Genomic DNA, 15,405 nt, shown 5'->3' on the forward strand with positions numbered 1-15,405 from the left:
CCACCAACAGTTTAAGAGGGATCCCCTTTCTCCACATCCTCTCCAACATTTGTTGTTTCCTGCCTTGTCAATTTTTGCCATTCTAACTGGTGAAAGGTGTGACTGGAGGAGATAATGCTAAGCGAAATAAGTCAAGCAGATAAAGACAATTATCATATGGTTTCACTCATTTATGGAACATAAGAAGTAGGAAGATTGGTAGGAGAAGAAAGGGAAGAAGACTGTTTTCCAAAGTGGCTGTACCAACTTGCATTCCCACCAACAGTTTAAGAGGGATCCCCTTTCTCCACATCCTCTCCAACATTTGTTGTTTCCTGCCTTGTCAATTTTTGCCATTCTAACTGGTGAAAGGTGTGACTGGAGGAGATAATGCTAAGCGAAATAAGTCAAGCAGATAAAGACAATTATCATATGGTTTCACTCATTTATGGAACATACGAAGTAGGAAGATCAGTAGGAGAAGAAAGGGAAGAAGAAAAGGTATCTCAATGTGGTTTTGATTTGATTTCCCTGATGGCTAATGGTTTTGAACATTTTTTCATGTGTCTGTTAGCCATTTGTATGTCTTCATTGGAAAAGTGTCTGTTCATATCTTCTGCCCATTTTTTGATTTGATTATTTGTTTCTTGTGTATTGAATTTGAGAAGTTCTTTGTAGATCTTGGATACTAATCTTTTATCTGTAGGGTCATTTGCAAATATATTCTCCCATTCCGTGGGCCGCCTCTTAGTTTTTTTGACTGTTTCCTTGGCTGTGCAGAAGCTTTTTATCTTGATGAAGTCCCACAAGTTCATTTTATCTTTTGTTTCTCTTGCCTTTGGAGATGTGTCATGGAAAAAGTTGCTGTGGCTGATGTCAAAGAGGTTGCAGCCTATGTTCTCCTCTAGGATTTTGATGGATTCGTCTCACATCGAGGTCTTTCATCCATGTCTTCTGTTCCAGGAGCACACCCAGTGTACTACACTATATTGAATTATTATGACACCTCAGGCCTGTGAGTTTCTCAGACTTTCTTTGTTTTTGATGACCTTACAGTGTTGAGGAGTCCTGGTCAGGTAATTTGTAGAATGCCTTCTATTGGAATTTGTCTCATGTTTTTCTCATGGTCAGACTGGCGCTATGAATTTTGGTAGGAAGACTACAGAGGTAAGAAGCCATTTTCATAATATCTTATCAAGAATTCAAATTAGCAACATGATTTATGACTGTTGATATTGATCGGGATCACCTGGCTGAGCTAGTGATTCTCAGATTTCTCCACCATAAAGTTATTCCCCTCTCCCATTCCCCAACCTTTCCATAACACACTTTTTGGAAAGAAGTCACTCACTGTGAGCAGCACACATGTAAAAGGTGATTTTTGCTTCCCTCCTTGAAGAATGAGTAGCTACATAAATTATTTGGAATTCCTCTGCACTGTTTCTTCTTCCTTATTTATTTATTCAGTCATCTGTTTATAACAGTATGGACTCATGGGTATTTATACAATGGGTTATAATTCAATGATTATTAATTACCAAACTTTTCCCAGTTTTATATTCTAATTGACCTTATTGGCAATAATTCACATTAGTGACCACTCCCTTCTTTCATAAAATTTGCCTGCCCCCCAAAACTGAGAGCTTTTCCCCTAAGGTCAGGAACAAGACAAGGATGTTCACTCTCATGACTTTTATTCAACATAGTACTAGAGGTGTAGCCACAGCATTCAGACAGCAAAGAGGAGTAAAGGCATCCAAAATGGTAAGAAAGAAGTAAAATTTTCACTATTTGCAGATGACATGATACTATATATAGAAAACCCAAAAGACTCCACCAAAAAACCACTCAAACTGATAAATGAACTCAGGAATATTGAAGGATACAAAATCAATGTACAGAAATCCACTGCATTTCCATATACTAATAATGAAGCAGTTAAAAAACAGAGTAAGAAAATGTTCCCATTTATAATACACCAAAAACTGTAAGATACCTAGGAATAAACCTAAGCAAAGGCAGGAAAGACTTGTACTCCAAAAACTATAAAACAGTGATGAAAGAAATTGAAGATGACACAAAGAAATGTAAAGACATTCCAATTCCAACCTCATGGATCAGAAGAACAAATATGGTTAAAATGTCTATATTACTCAAAACAATATAAACATTTAATGCAATCCCTATCAAAATACCAATGGCATTTTTCACAGAGCTAGAACAAACAATCCTGAAATTTGTATGGAACCACAAAAGGCCCTGAATAGCCACAGCAATCTTGAAAAAGCAAAGCTGGAGGCATCACAATTCCAGACTTCAAGTTATATTACAAAGCTGTAGTGATTCAAGACAGTATGTTGCTGGCACAAAAATAGACAGATCAATGGGACAGCATACAAAACCCAGAAATAAACTCACAATTGTATTGTCTATTAATCTTTGACAAAGAAGGCAAGAATATCCAATGGGAAAAAGACAGTCTCTTCTACAAACGGTGTTGGGAAAACTGGACAGCAACATGCAAAAGAATGAAACTGGACCACTTGCTTATGCCATATACAAAACTAAGCTCAAAATGGATTAAGGATCTAAAATGTGAGATCTGAAACCATAAAAATCCTAGAAGAGAGCACAGGCAGTAATTTCTCTGACATCAGCTTTAGCAATATCTTTCTAGATATGTTTCCTGAGGCAAGGAAAATAAAAGCAAAAATAAATTATTGGGAACACATCGAAAAAAAAAAAGCTTCTGCACAGCAAAGGAAGTAATTAACAGAACTAAAAGACAACCAATGGGTGAAGATATCTGCAAATGAAATATCCAATAAAGGGTTAGTATTCAAAATATATAAAGAACTGACACAACCCAACACACAAAAAACAAATAATCCAATTAAAAAATGGCTACAAGACATGAACACACATTTCTCCAAAGAAGACATCCATAAAGCCAACAGACACATGAAAAGATGCTCAACATCATTCATCATCAGGGAAATGCAAATCAAAACTACTATGAGATATCACCTCACACCTGTCAGAATGGCTAAAATCAAAAGCTCAAGAAACAAGTGTTGGTGGAGAAACAGGAACCCTTCTGCTGTTGGTGGGAGTGCAAATGGTGCAGCCACTGTGGAAGACAGTATGGAGGTTCCTCAAAAAATTAAAAAATAGAACTACTCTACAATCCACTAATCACACAACTGGGTATTTACCCAAAGAATACAAAAACCACGAAATCTAAGGATATATACACCCCTATGATTACTGCAACGTTATTTACAATAGCCAAGCTACGGAAGCAGCCAAAGTGTCTATCAATAAGATGAATGGATAACGAAGATGCGGTATAGATCGAGTTAAGATGGTGGAGGAGTAGGGGACCCCCTTTTCAGCCGGTCCCGAGTCGAGTTGGATAGGTACCAGACCAGCCTGAACATCCACGGAATCAGCACGAGATGCAGGAAGATACATCTGGATCTCTACAAATGAACATCTCCAGCGATGAGTATTGAGGTACAAAGCGGGGAGCCGTGAAACCGCGCACAGATATCAGAAGATAAACAGAAGGGGGAGGGAGCCGCCGCGTTTGGGCACCGGGAAGCGGTAGCCACCTGCACAGGGGAGCGGGCAGACTCACAGACTGGCACCTGCGAGAGAGCAGACTGAGACCGTGAGCCGGGGAAGCATGCAACCAGACTGAAACGGAGCTCCGGTGTGCTCACTGGAACCAGACTGAGACTGGGAGCTCCGGGAACGCACGGGGGCGGGTGGTGGTGTTAGAAACACAAAGGACAGAGACGTGCCGGCCCTGGAAGTGAGGGCTGGGACGCCAGGTGTGGGGCCCACATCCTGGGATGCTGCAGGGTTCAGCAGCACCAACAGAAACAGAGTTAAAGCGGCCAGAACATCAGTGGAGGACGGTCCGCGATCCCTCTGCTCTGAGACAGAGGCTGAAGATTCGGCTACTGCTGCTCTGACTCTCAGAAGAGGCACAGCAGACCGCCAGGGAAAGCCGCCAGAGAACAAAAGCCTGGAAAGACCGGCTCACAGTGTGCCCATCCCCATCCCCCCTCGCAGGGGACACGGAGACTCTACCCAAACAGGGTTGCCTGAGTATAAACGCAGCTGGGCCCTCCCCCAGAAGGCAGGCTGAAAAATCAAGAAGCCCCACATCCCTAAGATCCCTATAAAACAAGTGTGCACTGGAGGAGATAATGCTAAGTGAAATAAGTCAAGCAGAGAAAGACAATTATCATATGGTTTCTCTCATCTATGGGAACATAAGAACTAGGAAGATCGGTAGGAGAAGAAAGGGATAAAGAAGGGGGGTAATCAGAAGGGGGAGTGAAGCATGAGAGACTATGGACTCTGAGTAACAAACTTAGGGCTCCAGAGGGGAGGGGGGCGGGGGAATGGGATAGGCTGGTGATGGGTAGTAAGGAGGGCACGTATTGCATGGTGCACTGGGTGTTATACACAACTAATGAATCATCGAACTTTACATCAAAAACTAGGGATGTACTGTATGGTGACTAACATAATATAATAAACATTAAAAAAAAAGAAGATGCAGTATATATATGCAACAGAATATTATTCAGCCATAAAGAGACTGAAATCTTGCCATTTGCAACAACATAGATGGATCTAAAGAGTATATGCTAAGCAAAATAAGCCAAAGAAAGACAAATACCATATCATTTCATTCATATGTGGGAATTTAAGAAAAAAATGAGCAAAGGAAAAAAAAGGGACAAACCACGAAACAGACTATTAACTAGAGAACACGCTGAAGGAGGTCAGTGGGGGGATGGGTGAACTAGGTGAAGTGGGTTAAGAATACACTTATCTTGATGAGCACTGGGAGCTGTACGGGAGTGTTGAATCACTATATTGTACACCTGAAACTAAAATAACACTATATGTTAACTACACTGTAATTAAAAATTTTTAAATGTCAATTGTGATTATAATTGCAGACAATATCTTCTAAAAAGTAAATGGCCATACTTTGACTACTCAACTTGAATCTTCTGGTTTGGGCAAAGTTGAACGGCAGAGGTGATTAAGACTCAGTTGGTATATGTCTTAAACGTTAGATATCAGAATTATTTTCTGAGTTCAAATACCCTTGGGAGAAACTGAAAGACTATTCTTTACTCTCAAGTATATGCCTCTGAGGTAACTGAAATACTCCCATTATTCAGTTTCTCAGTCATTATCTAAAGGTGAGGAACAGTCTGGCATTCTTATTTCTCGCAATCAAAAATAATGGGTTAGGTACAACTACTTTGGGAAACTATTTGGTTGTAAATCCAAAGCTAAACATACACATACCATGACACCTAACAATTCCATCACTAAGTATATACCTAACAGAAATGCCAAAAATCTGTGTACTAAAATATTCATAGCAACATAAGTCATAATAATCAAAACCTAGAAACTCAAATGTCCATAAATAGTAGAATGCATTGCTAAATAATTGTGGTCTAGTCACACAGTGTTGTAATATATAACAAAATGAACGAACAATCTACAACCACAGACAATAATATGGGTAAATTTTACAAACATAATTATTGAGTGAAAGAAGCCAGATACAGGAGTATGTAGTATATAATTCTACTTATATAAACTACAAAAACAAGCCTAAGTAATCTATGCTTTTCAAAATGAAAAAAAAAATGGTTACCCTCATGGAGACAGTGTGGTTTACATGACTGGAAGGGAACATGAGGGTGGCTTCCAGGGTGGTAATATTCTGTTTTATGTTCTGGGTATTGGTCACAAGGTGTTAAGTTTGTGAAAATTTGAGCTAATATGCTTATGTATGCTTTTCTATATGAGTATTCTACTCTAAACAGAAAAACAACATTTTCATCAACCACAATTATAGTAACTAAATCCTCGAAGTTCCAAATTATTCAAGAAGTTAACAAAAAAAAAAATAAAAGGAAATCAGGAACTTGATATTCTGGGCTTGTAGGTTCATTCCACACCTAGGTTAGATTGGCTCCATTATGACGGTATCTTAGATTACAAATATCTACAGAGATAAACTGGTGATTATCAGGGTGTCTTTCTTCCTGGTGATAAATTATTTTTTCCTTTCCTTCTTTTAAAAAAAACAAACAACTGCAATTAATTTCTACCACAGAGCATGGGCTGTTTCAGACATTATCCTCATTACTGTGCACACACTAAAATGTGGTAACCGAGTGTCTAGAAATTCTGTTTGTTAGAGGAAGTAAACAACACCTGAAAGTGCTTTGGGACCCTCACATGAAAGCTAAAACAAAGATTAACTCTGCATCCTGTGCAGTGTTGTCTGAGTTTGTAGTATAAACTTCTTGACCCGAATGGATGTTTAAATACAACAAATGGGAGGATCATGGCTCAATATACTTTTGTGAATTAAAATGGACACTTTGGAAACAAACTTAATGTCCTGCAGCTGGCTGTCCCAATTTAAAACATGTAACTTTTGTAACATTGTGGGAGAGGGAATGCTAGTAGTATCAGATGTCTGGAAGTAAATCCAAACTTAGTGACTTTTGGAAATACTGTTTTTGAGGTTGTTTCCCACCTACATATAACCATTTTTATAAACTGGTTAACCAGGAGTCCAGCTGCAGGAATGTTTGGATGTTTCCTTGCGGCTGGAATTCATCACAAACTTTCTTTGTTATTCTACAAAGACTTTTATAGATGGACTAGTTAGTGATGATAACTTAACAATGGCTAAAAACTCCTGATGGAACTAAAACTTTATAAAACTACAGCTGAAAGAATCCCAAACAAACCATGTGTGTTAAATTCTCCTGATCCCATATTAGGTATGACTTAGGCTACATAAGGGAGTGGAATGACAAATTAGGAGGTCTGATGCAGCTTTCATAGGATGAAGCCAGAATTCTCTTAATTGAAACAATATGTCTGATGAAAATACAAATGGGATGTAAGTGGTAAATCATCTAAAATCCCTCATCTTACCTGGAATTGATTTTGTGTGTGTGTTTACATAGGGTATCGCATTAAAATGAATGAATTGTATTGTTTTGCTTTAAAAAGTAGCATCTATACATTATCTTTTATTTCGGGAAATAACTTTTAATAAGCAATGGTCAAACTTCCTTCCTGACATTCATAATTTGCATTAAGCCATTTCGTTGGAAAAAAAAAAACAAAACAAAACACCTCCAAACCAGCAGGCCCCAAGTTGTTGATATGGGTCCTTCATCACCAGGCTGACCACTAGCTCTCCCAGAAGAACTTTTCTGCACCCATTGTTTTGAGGCTACTTTGTTTCTCCAGACTATTTGAAGTTGAGTTTTTGGTCTTCGCATTATTTCTTCAGCTTATCCCCTCTAACCAGTTTTTATGTGGATGAGAAGGAAAACAGGAGAGAAACCAGTCATGGGAAGATTTTTTTCCAAAATATAAAACAAAGCACAGTACATCATAAAATGAATGGATGATTATGCCATATTTTAACTGTAGAAACCAATACTTGTATTATCCGAAAAGCATCCTTAAGCATCCTTGAGAGAATGTTAAAATGAGGCTAGCTTCTTCCTGTTATCTAGTATCTCCTTCTGTTGCCTATTAATGCATACTCTGAGAACGCAAACTCATTTTAATGTTAGCGTAGGCCAAACGTAAATGTGGAGGTGAACCTAATGCTACTCAAGACAAAAATGAAGGAAGAGGAAGGGAAGGGGGAGGAGTAGAGGCATACATCTTATCCAAAGTTAAAGCTAATTTTGATTTTCTAATTTACCTACTATAGGATAAGGCTACAATTCTCTGAACATAAATGGTAAAGGATTATTCGTTCACTGTTTTGTATCATATGTCACTCAGTGCTATTAACCAGATAGGAGATACAAAGGTCCATTAGTTTTCTAGAAAGTGCTTTTAAAATGTAAAGTAGATTATCATTATTACACAATATTGATGGTTAACATATTTATAAAATTATGGTATTCTTGTATATGCTTACCTCTGACATATCATGCACCAGCAAGAGAGGTATGCTTATTGTTGTGATGTCATGGGTACAGCAAACTTTGAGTATATTTCGGAGTCCCATAATGGCAGGATCTCGAGCAGTGATGTTTCCCGATTTCACATTGTCATCCACACAAAGGTGGAAAGCAACATGTATTTCTGAGAGATTAGAATGCCGTGTAATGTAAAATTCTCCTGTGGACACCAAATACAATCATGATTTTCAAATGAATAAATCACACTCATCAGTAGGCTTTGTAAGTAACTATAATTAGGGCAGTCAATGAGCTGAACTAGGAGAGGTGTATCAGGAACCTATATTGGGCTCAGGAAGCAAATACAACCACTGCTCCTTAATTCTTGGAAAGGTGATGAAAAAAAGAGACAATTGCCAATTTTGCATTAGGTTCAGAAATTGGTATGAAGTGACCACCACGTAGTAAGTACATCAAATGAGTACTTATCCCTATTTTGATGTAAATGTTCAAAATGTCCTACTTAACTCAAAAACAGGTCGCTCTCTTCCCCACACCCTAAATCAGCATTCTCCATCTCAATTAATGGATCTAATCTTCCTTCAGTTAGTTAATGGCACACAACAGAAACACAGAAGTTGCCCTTAAATACTCTATCTCAGTATCTCTTCCCTAATGCAAGACAATTCACCATCAACTACTTTCAGTAATATCTCCAACAAATATCTCAAATCTGAGATACTCCGTCTTCATTGCTATTATCCTAGCTCATGCTTCTTACCCTAGTTTAAGCTACCATCATCTCTCACCTACGTTTTTGTCAAAGCCTCTTAATTAATCTCTCTGCTCCCAGTCTTGGCTACCTACAAACCATTACCACATTTGCAACCCAAACAATTTTAATATAAATCAGATTATATCACTCTGCTATTTAACATTGTCCACCAGGCTCACACTTCATTCAGAAAACAACCCAAACTCTTTACTGTGGTTCCCACAGCCTGTATGACCTGACCTGAATACTGTCTATCAGTCTGTCCTCTTGTCTCAAGCTCTCCTCTGTCCCAGCCACCCAGACTTTTGTAAAGTTCTTCAAACATGTAGAGCTTGTTTCCCAAATCAGGGCTGCCTTGTCCAAGTTTTTCCCCAAGATTCTTATATGGCTGACTTCTTTTCACCAATGATGTCTCAGATCAAAAGTCACCTCCTCAGAGAGCTCTTCCTTGAGTATCCCATCTGATACAGGACACCCCTCACTTATTCTTCTCCACATTGTTCTGTTTTATTTTCTTCTCAGCACTGAAATTCTTTGTTCGAGATAATTTAAATTTTTTTTAAATTTAAATTCAATTTAATTAATATATATTGTATTATTAGTTCCAGAGGTAGAATTCAGTGATTCATCATTTGCATACGACACCCAGTGCTCATTACTTCAAGTGCCCTCCTTCAATGCCCATCACCCAGTTACCTCAATCCCCATCCACCTTCCTTCCAGCAAACCTCAGTTTGTTCCCTACAGTTAAGACACTCTTATGGTTTGCCTCCCTGTTTTCCTCTTATCTTATTTTTCCCTCCCTTTCCCTATGTTCATCTGTTTTGTTTCTTAAATTCCACACACAAGTGAAGTCATATGGCATTTGTCTTTCTCTGAATGACTTATTTCACTTAGCATAATACCCTCTAGTTCCATCCATGTCATTGCAAATGGCAAGATTTCATTCTTTTTGATGACTGAGTAATATTCCATTGTGTGTCCACGTTTGTGTGTGACACACATATCACCTCTTTTTTTATCCATTTATCTGTCGATGGACACCTGGGTTCTTTCCATAGTTTGGTTATTGTGGACATTGCTGCTATAAACATTGGGGATTTTGTCTATCTTGTTTAATATTCTATCTCCAGCACACAGATCAGTGCCTGGTACATAGAAAGTACTTAATAAGTATTTGTTGAATGACTGGATGAACAAATGTTTATAGACAAGTCTTAAAATCCAGGCTTCCTAGAATCACTCCATTTTCTATGTAGCCACACTAGCCATTGGCCTTTATATTCTACAATTTCTTTCAATATAAATATGTAAAATATACAAGCTTATAAAGAATATGTTTTTACAAACACACACGCCTCCCTAGAAAGGCTGATATGAAAATTCTAGGAAAGCTTTGCTCTTCTAAGAACTACACTTCCATCACTAACCCCGCCCTGACAAATTCTGCCTCCCCTTGCTTCAAAGTCATTATCTTAGGATTTTACTTATATTGACTAATAAACACATAGGATGCTTAAAAGTACTTGATGTATATTAGCACAATGTTTACTCATTTGTAGCTACCAGTGTTTGTAAGCTGTACCCATGGATGCCATTGACGGGCCCCATGCAAAGGCTTTTTTTTTTTTTTTTTTTGACTTAAAAGACTAGATAAGCAGAAAAAGAAATTATAGTTACAGAGACATCAAAATAAACTAGACAAAAACAAACAAACAAACAAAAAGGAAAATTGTCTGCAGGAAGAGTATAGTTACAATTTCCCTGGAAGGCAATAAAAGATGCAGACTGCCTATCAGAAACCTGGCAGACTGCATGAGACAATATCATTCTGGGCTCAATGAAGTACATTACCTCCTCAACTCCAACTGATCATTTAGATGAAGGGAGTGGCAGCATTAAATATGGGCTATGGTCCAGGGGTGAGGCAGATGACTTAGTGAACGAGTCAGGTGCTCCTAATCCCCAAATTGGCACTGCTTTGTTTGACCTTACATGACTTGTCTCTTGGCCTCATTTTACCCAGTAGTGAAATGGGGGTCATAGAGCTGGCAGTGGTCATCAAAATAATATGATATAGCAGAAAAATGTCTAGATTGGGTATTGAGAAAATCTGGTCTCCAAGCACTTCTCGGCTGAGTGATCCTGGGCAAATCAATTTGATTTATAGATGCTCTGTACTTCGTGTAAGAAATGGGAAAAATAATGCCTAATTGCTTTCCTTACAAAGTTGTTGTGAGAATTAGATGATATAAACCATAAACACTTAGATAATGATAGAGCAAACCTACTGGTAAAAAATATATAAATAGGGGCGCCTGGGTGGCGCAGTCATTAAGCGTCTGCCTTCAGCTCAGGGCGTAATCCCAGCGTTCTGGAATCGAGCCCCACGTCAGGCTCTTCCATTGGGAGCCTGCTTCTTCCTCTCCCACTCCCCTTGCCTGTGTTCCCTCTCTCGCTGGCTGTCTCTCTCTGTCAAATAAATAAACAAAATCTTAAATATATATATATATATATATATATATATATAAATAAAACTGTTTTCTTTTGCAACTTGAAAACTTAAAAGCATCTGTGATTTGGATCTTTCTTCATCTCTGGTAAACTTTCTGGCTGTTGGCATCCTTTAACAAGTGTAAATTCAGATGCTGTCAGCGTATCTAACCCAATACTTCGATACTCCTTTCCTGACGTAGACTATGACATATCCTCCTGATTTGTTGGTAATAATGAGATACTAACCTAGCTTTTCCCAAAAAGAAGCAAGGAAGGAAATAAATATAGCAAGAAAGAGGTAAGTTGAAAAAAACCCACACATCAGTACCTCCGGAATAAGTAATGAGATTGGCACATTTTAAGAAAGCCACAAAATATGGATGATTTAAATTATGGATCTGTGCAGAGAAATACAATAAATCCTGTCTCAATGAAGGTATTTTTAGATAGAGAGGAGGACAGTTTCCTGTTCCACAAAGTGGAGGAAACAGCATGTTGTGATGCAATCCTGCCTCTAACATTACCCACGAAGGTAGGATCTCTGAAGGTGGGAGGGAGTTCGGAAGCTGATGACCACAAGCTGACTGGGACCGACAAGATGAATACCAGAAAGAGATATGCTATTTGCTTACATTAAATGGAATGTGGCCTACATGTAGAAAATCTGGGGTGGAAACAGTGAGGAAACAACCTAGCTATTTAGGAAAAGGCAAACTTTACTAGTTAGCTTAAAAGAATTTATGCTTGTGAACAGATACACCTTCCTTGCTAAACTGTGTCATCTGAACACTACTCAGGATCACCAGGGTGAATTCAATCTGGAAGAGGATCAAAAGCCTGAATTTCCAGTTGATAAATAATCTATCTGAAAATAACAAAGGAAATTAAAGAAATGGGAAACAGGAACATTTATGGAGAGGTGAAAATAAGAAAGATTCTAGATTATTATGACCCATGTTCTTTCTACAAGTTCAACTGTTTCCAACTCTAGTACTGTTTGTATTTCAGAATAAAAAGGATTTCTTGCTTCATTTAAGAAATTAAGAAAGAATGTATAACAGAAGAAATTTAAAATTGCAAATACGATCAAATTTATGCAATCGTCTGGACAATTTTTCATGTATGGATCTAGAAATTCAGTACTAGTGTAAGAATAAAAATTTAAATTGCACAACATCTGTGAAAGTGTATTCTGTAGATACAATGTTTCAAAGTGATACATTGACAGACTTCTTATAATGTACATCATAGGAACTTCTATTTCAAATCTATGGTCACCATGGATGTGATTATAAGAAAATCGTAATTTCAAATAAAATACTACTTACCAGGTAAAATATTTAAATAGTTTCTGTCAGCATTTTTAGCCTTATCGTCACTTCCTCCATTTCGGTTTCCAGAATCTATTCATGAGATAATACAACATGTTATGTGTGTACATAACAACATATGAAAACACATTAACTCTACTGCTCCCCAAACAATCACAATAACAGCAAAAAATTTACTAAGGATGGCTAGGTACCAGGCATTCTGATACATGTTTTACAGGCATAATCTCACTTAATTCTCACAAACCCCCTAAAACACAACCTCATGAGGTAGGTACTGTTACTATCTTCATTGTATATATGAGGGAGCAGAGGGTTACATAAGTGAAGTAACTCAACCAAGGATGCACAGTAAGTGGCTGAACCTGGTCTTGAACTCACATATCCAGATTCCAAATCCTATGGGCTTAACCACATTGGACTTGCCAGTACCCTACTTTTCATCTGGGAGGTTCAGGGCACTAAATTAACTACACATAAAACAACTTTGTTAGATAGTTGTAGTGTGGCCATCTTTATTTTTAGATTCTGAGTCACTGTTGCTGATATAACTTGCTCGGGACTACAAGCAAATGGTTAGTAGTACCAGGAATCACTTGATATTCAGCCCATTCTGAAATCTGTTGCTTCTTATCTGACACCATATACAATTTATTTCAAACAGATACGTGAAACTTTGTTTCAAATGGGTACTTTTTGTTTTGTATATTCAATAGCTGCTCTTTCTTTCTGGAAGGCATGGTATTATTTAGAAGGATAAATATTGGTAAAATAAGATTAATCACAATTGACCATACATTATTATACTTGCACACAAATTATTTTACCTTGTAAATGTACATGTATTTTTAATAGATTTCTAATAAGATTCAGATGTATCTTTTACCAAAACTCAAAAAGGCAGAATGAATATTAGCATTCAAAGCAGCTATCTTTAAGGGGGTGTATATGTATTTGAATTAAATACAAAACTATTTGGAATGGATGTCAGCATCAGAGTATCACTTGAAAACAGAACTTCAAATGAGTAAACTGAAAATATCCAGGGCAATTATGTTTTCAAAAATGTTCTGAATGAAAGTAACTTAATATTTTTACTTAGTGACTACTTTGAATAATTGATTATATCATTGTACCTTGTAAATGCATATATTTTATCAATAGAGGGAAAGAGAGGTAGAGAGAGGAGGCTCTGTGTTGCCAGAATCTATATTTAATGTAATAGTCTGTCTCTCACACAGAGCCATGCGACTGATAGGCTTTGAATAAATGTCTGATCAAGGCACAGAAAACAAAAGAAATAATAAGGACTCTTTTGTTCGCATGGGGTATGAATAAACAGAATCCCTACTAAGTGAGTAAGAGAGAACAGTTCATAGTCCATCCCCTCTCCATGTTTTAATGGTAATACCTTGTAATATTAAGAAAATGACTGTGGACTCTGGGAAACAAACCGAGGGCATCAGAGGGGAGGGGGTGGGGGATTGGGATAGGCTGGTGATGGGTATTAAGGAAGGCACATATTGCATGGTGCACTGGGTGTTATATGCAAATAATGAATCATGGAACATTGCATCAAAAACTGGGGATGTACTGTATGGTGACTAATATAACAAAATAAAAATTATATAAAAAAAAGAAAATGACTATTCTCATTTTTAAAAAAATGTATATAACATGTACACAGAAAACAAAATTGCTTTTGGCTTGTTATCATGGACTGTAGAAATATAAAGATTCTAATATAATAAACACAGTAAGGAAAACAATGGAATGCCTTAGAATAAATAGGTACTTGAGTATCAGGATGTAAATGTGTAGAACAAATATGTGGGTGTGCACAGAAGAGGAAAAGACAGAGAAAGTATTTTCACAGAACTCTTCTATGACAACATGTGGGTTTCTTTCAGAAAGTTGTCTTTTATAGACCTGCTTGTTTCACTGACTCACTTAAACCACAAAATAGTTGCTTGAACAAGAACAAAATAATACCATGATTTACACACATTGCCTTAACCGTATGTGGTTTGAAAACTTCCTGTCATTTGCTGCACACTTTCAATCTCTCATAAATATACTTAGAATCCTCCTCCTTCTCCCACACCTGTCATGATCTCAATCTTCATGCTTTTAGTCACTACTAAGAATACTATTAAGATGTTTCTGATTACATCCCTGCTAGTTTGAATGAGATGGAGGAAGAAGATGGTAGAAGAATAAGAGGACACACTGGAATTTTCTGAAAGGTCCTTTGTTAGGATATATTTCTGTATGATTTCCTAACACAGGCTGGCTCTGTCATATATGACACAGTGCCACAGCAAAGCCACAGTTCCGCAGAGTGGGAATATAAACTACTGGTGCCGCTATGGAGAGCAACTGCTAACACTGTCAAAATTACCAGTGTATGTACCCTTGAACCCAGTAATTTCTCTTTAGGTGCCTATTCTTAGAGATATGCTCACACATGCACAATGACGTATGCATTAGGTGACTCATGCATTGTTACTTATACTAGCAAAAATGTTGGGACAGATTAAATGCCTCCCATGGAACTGAATAATAAATAACAGGATGCCTTGCAACGGACTACTGTGTGGCAGTGGAAAGGTAATAAAGATGCTTTTTATGCACTGATATGATATGATGACCAAGATAAATATTCAGTAAAAAAAGCAAAGTATGGAAAAGTGTGCAGAGGAAGATGCCACTTGTGTAAAAAGGAAAAATAAATACATGCACACACATACACGCACAGACACATACATAAACTTAAGTCTGGAAGGTACAAGGCAGCCTTGGCTGCCTCTGGGGTGGGAACTGAATGGATGGT

The 15,405-nt window shown here is 37.6% G+C and overlaps 1 protein-coding gene across 4 annotated transcripts in view; it reads right to left on the bottom strand.

The window, feature by feature from the left end:
* Positions 1–15,405, bottom strand: part of C16H12orf4 (chromosome 16 C12orf4 homolog) — a 47,026-nt gene that overhangs the window by 5,063 nt on the left and 26,558 nt on the right. For all 4 annotated transcript variants that reach the window (XM_019800969.2, XM_034645457.1, XM_002920443.4 and 1 more), the window contains 2 exons: positions 12,570–12,644; positions 7,988–8,190 (listed from right to left, as the gene is read on the bottom strand). In XM_019800969.2, coding sequence (XP_019656528.1) covers positions 7,988–8,190; positions 12,570–12,644 — 278 coding nt within the window. The remainder of the gene's footprint in view (positions 1–7,987; positions 8,191–12,569; positions 12,645–15,405) is intronic.

This window comes from Ailuropoda melanoleuca, chromosome 16 (genome assembly GCF_002007445.2).
Source record: "Ailuropoda melanoleuca isolate Jingjing chromosome 16, ASM200744v2, whole genome shotgun sequence".
NCBI lineage: Eukaryota > Metazoa > Chordata > Mammalia > Carnivora > Ursidae > Ailuropoda > Ailuropoda melanoleuca.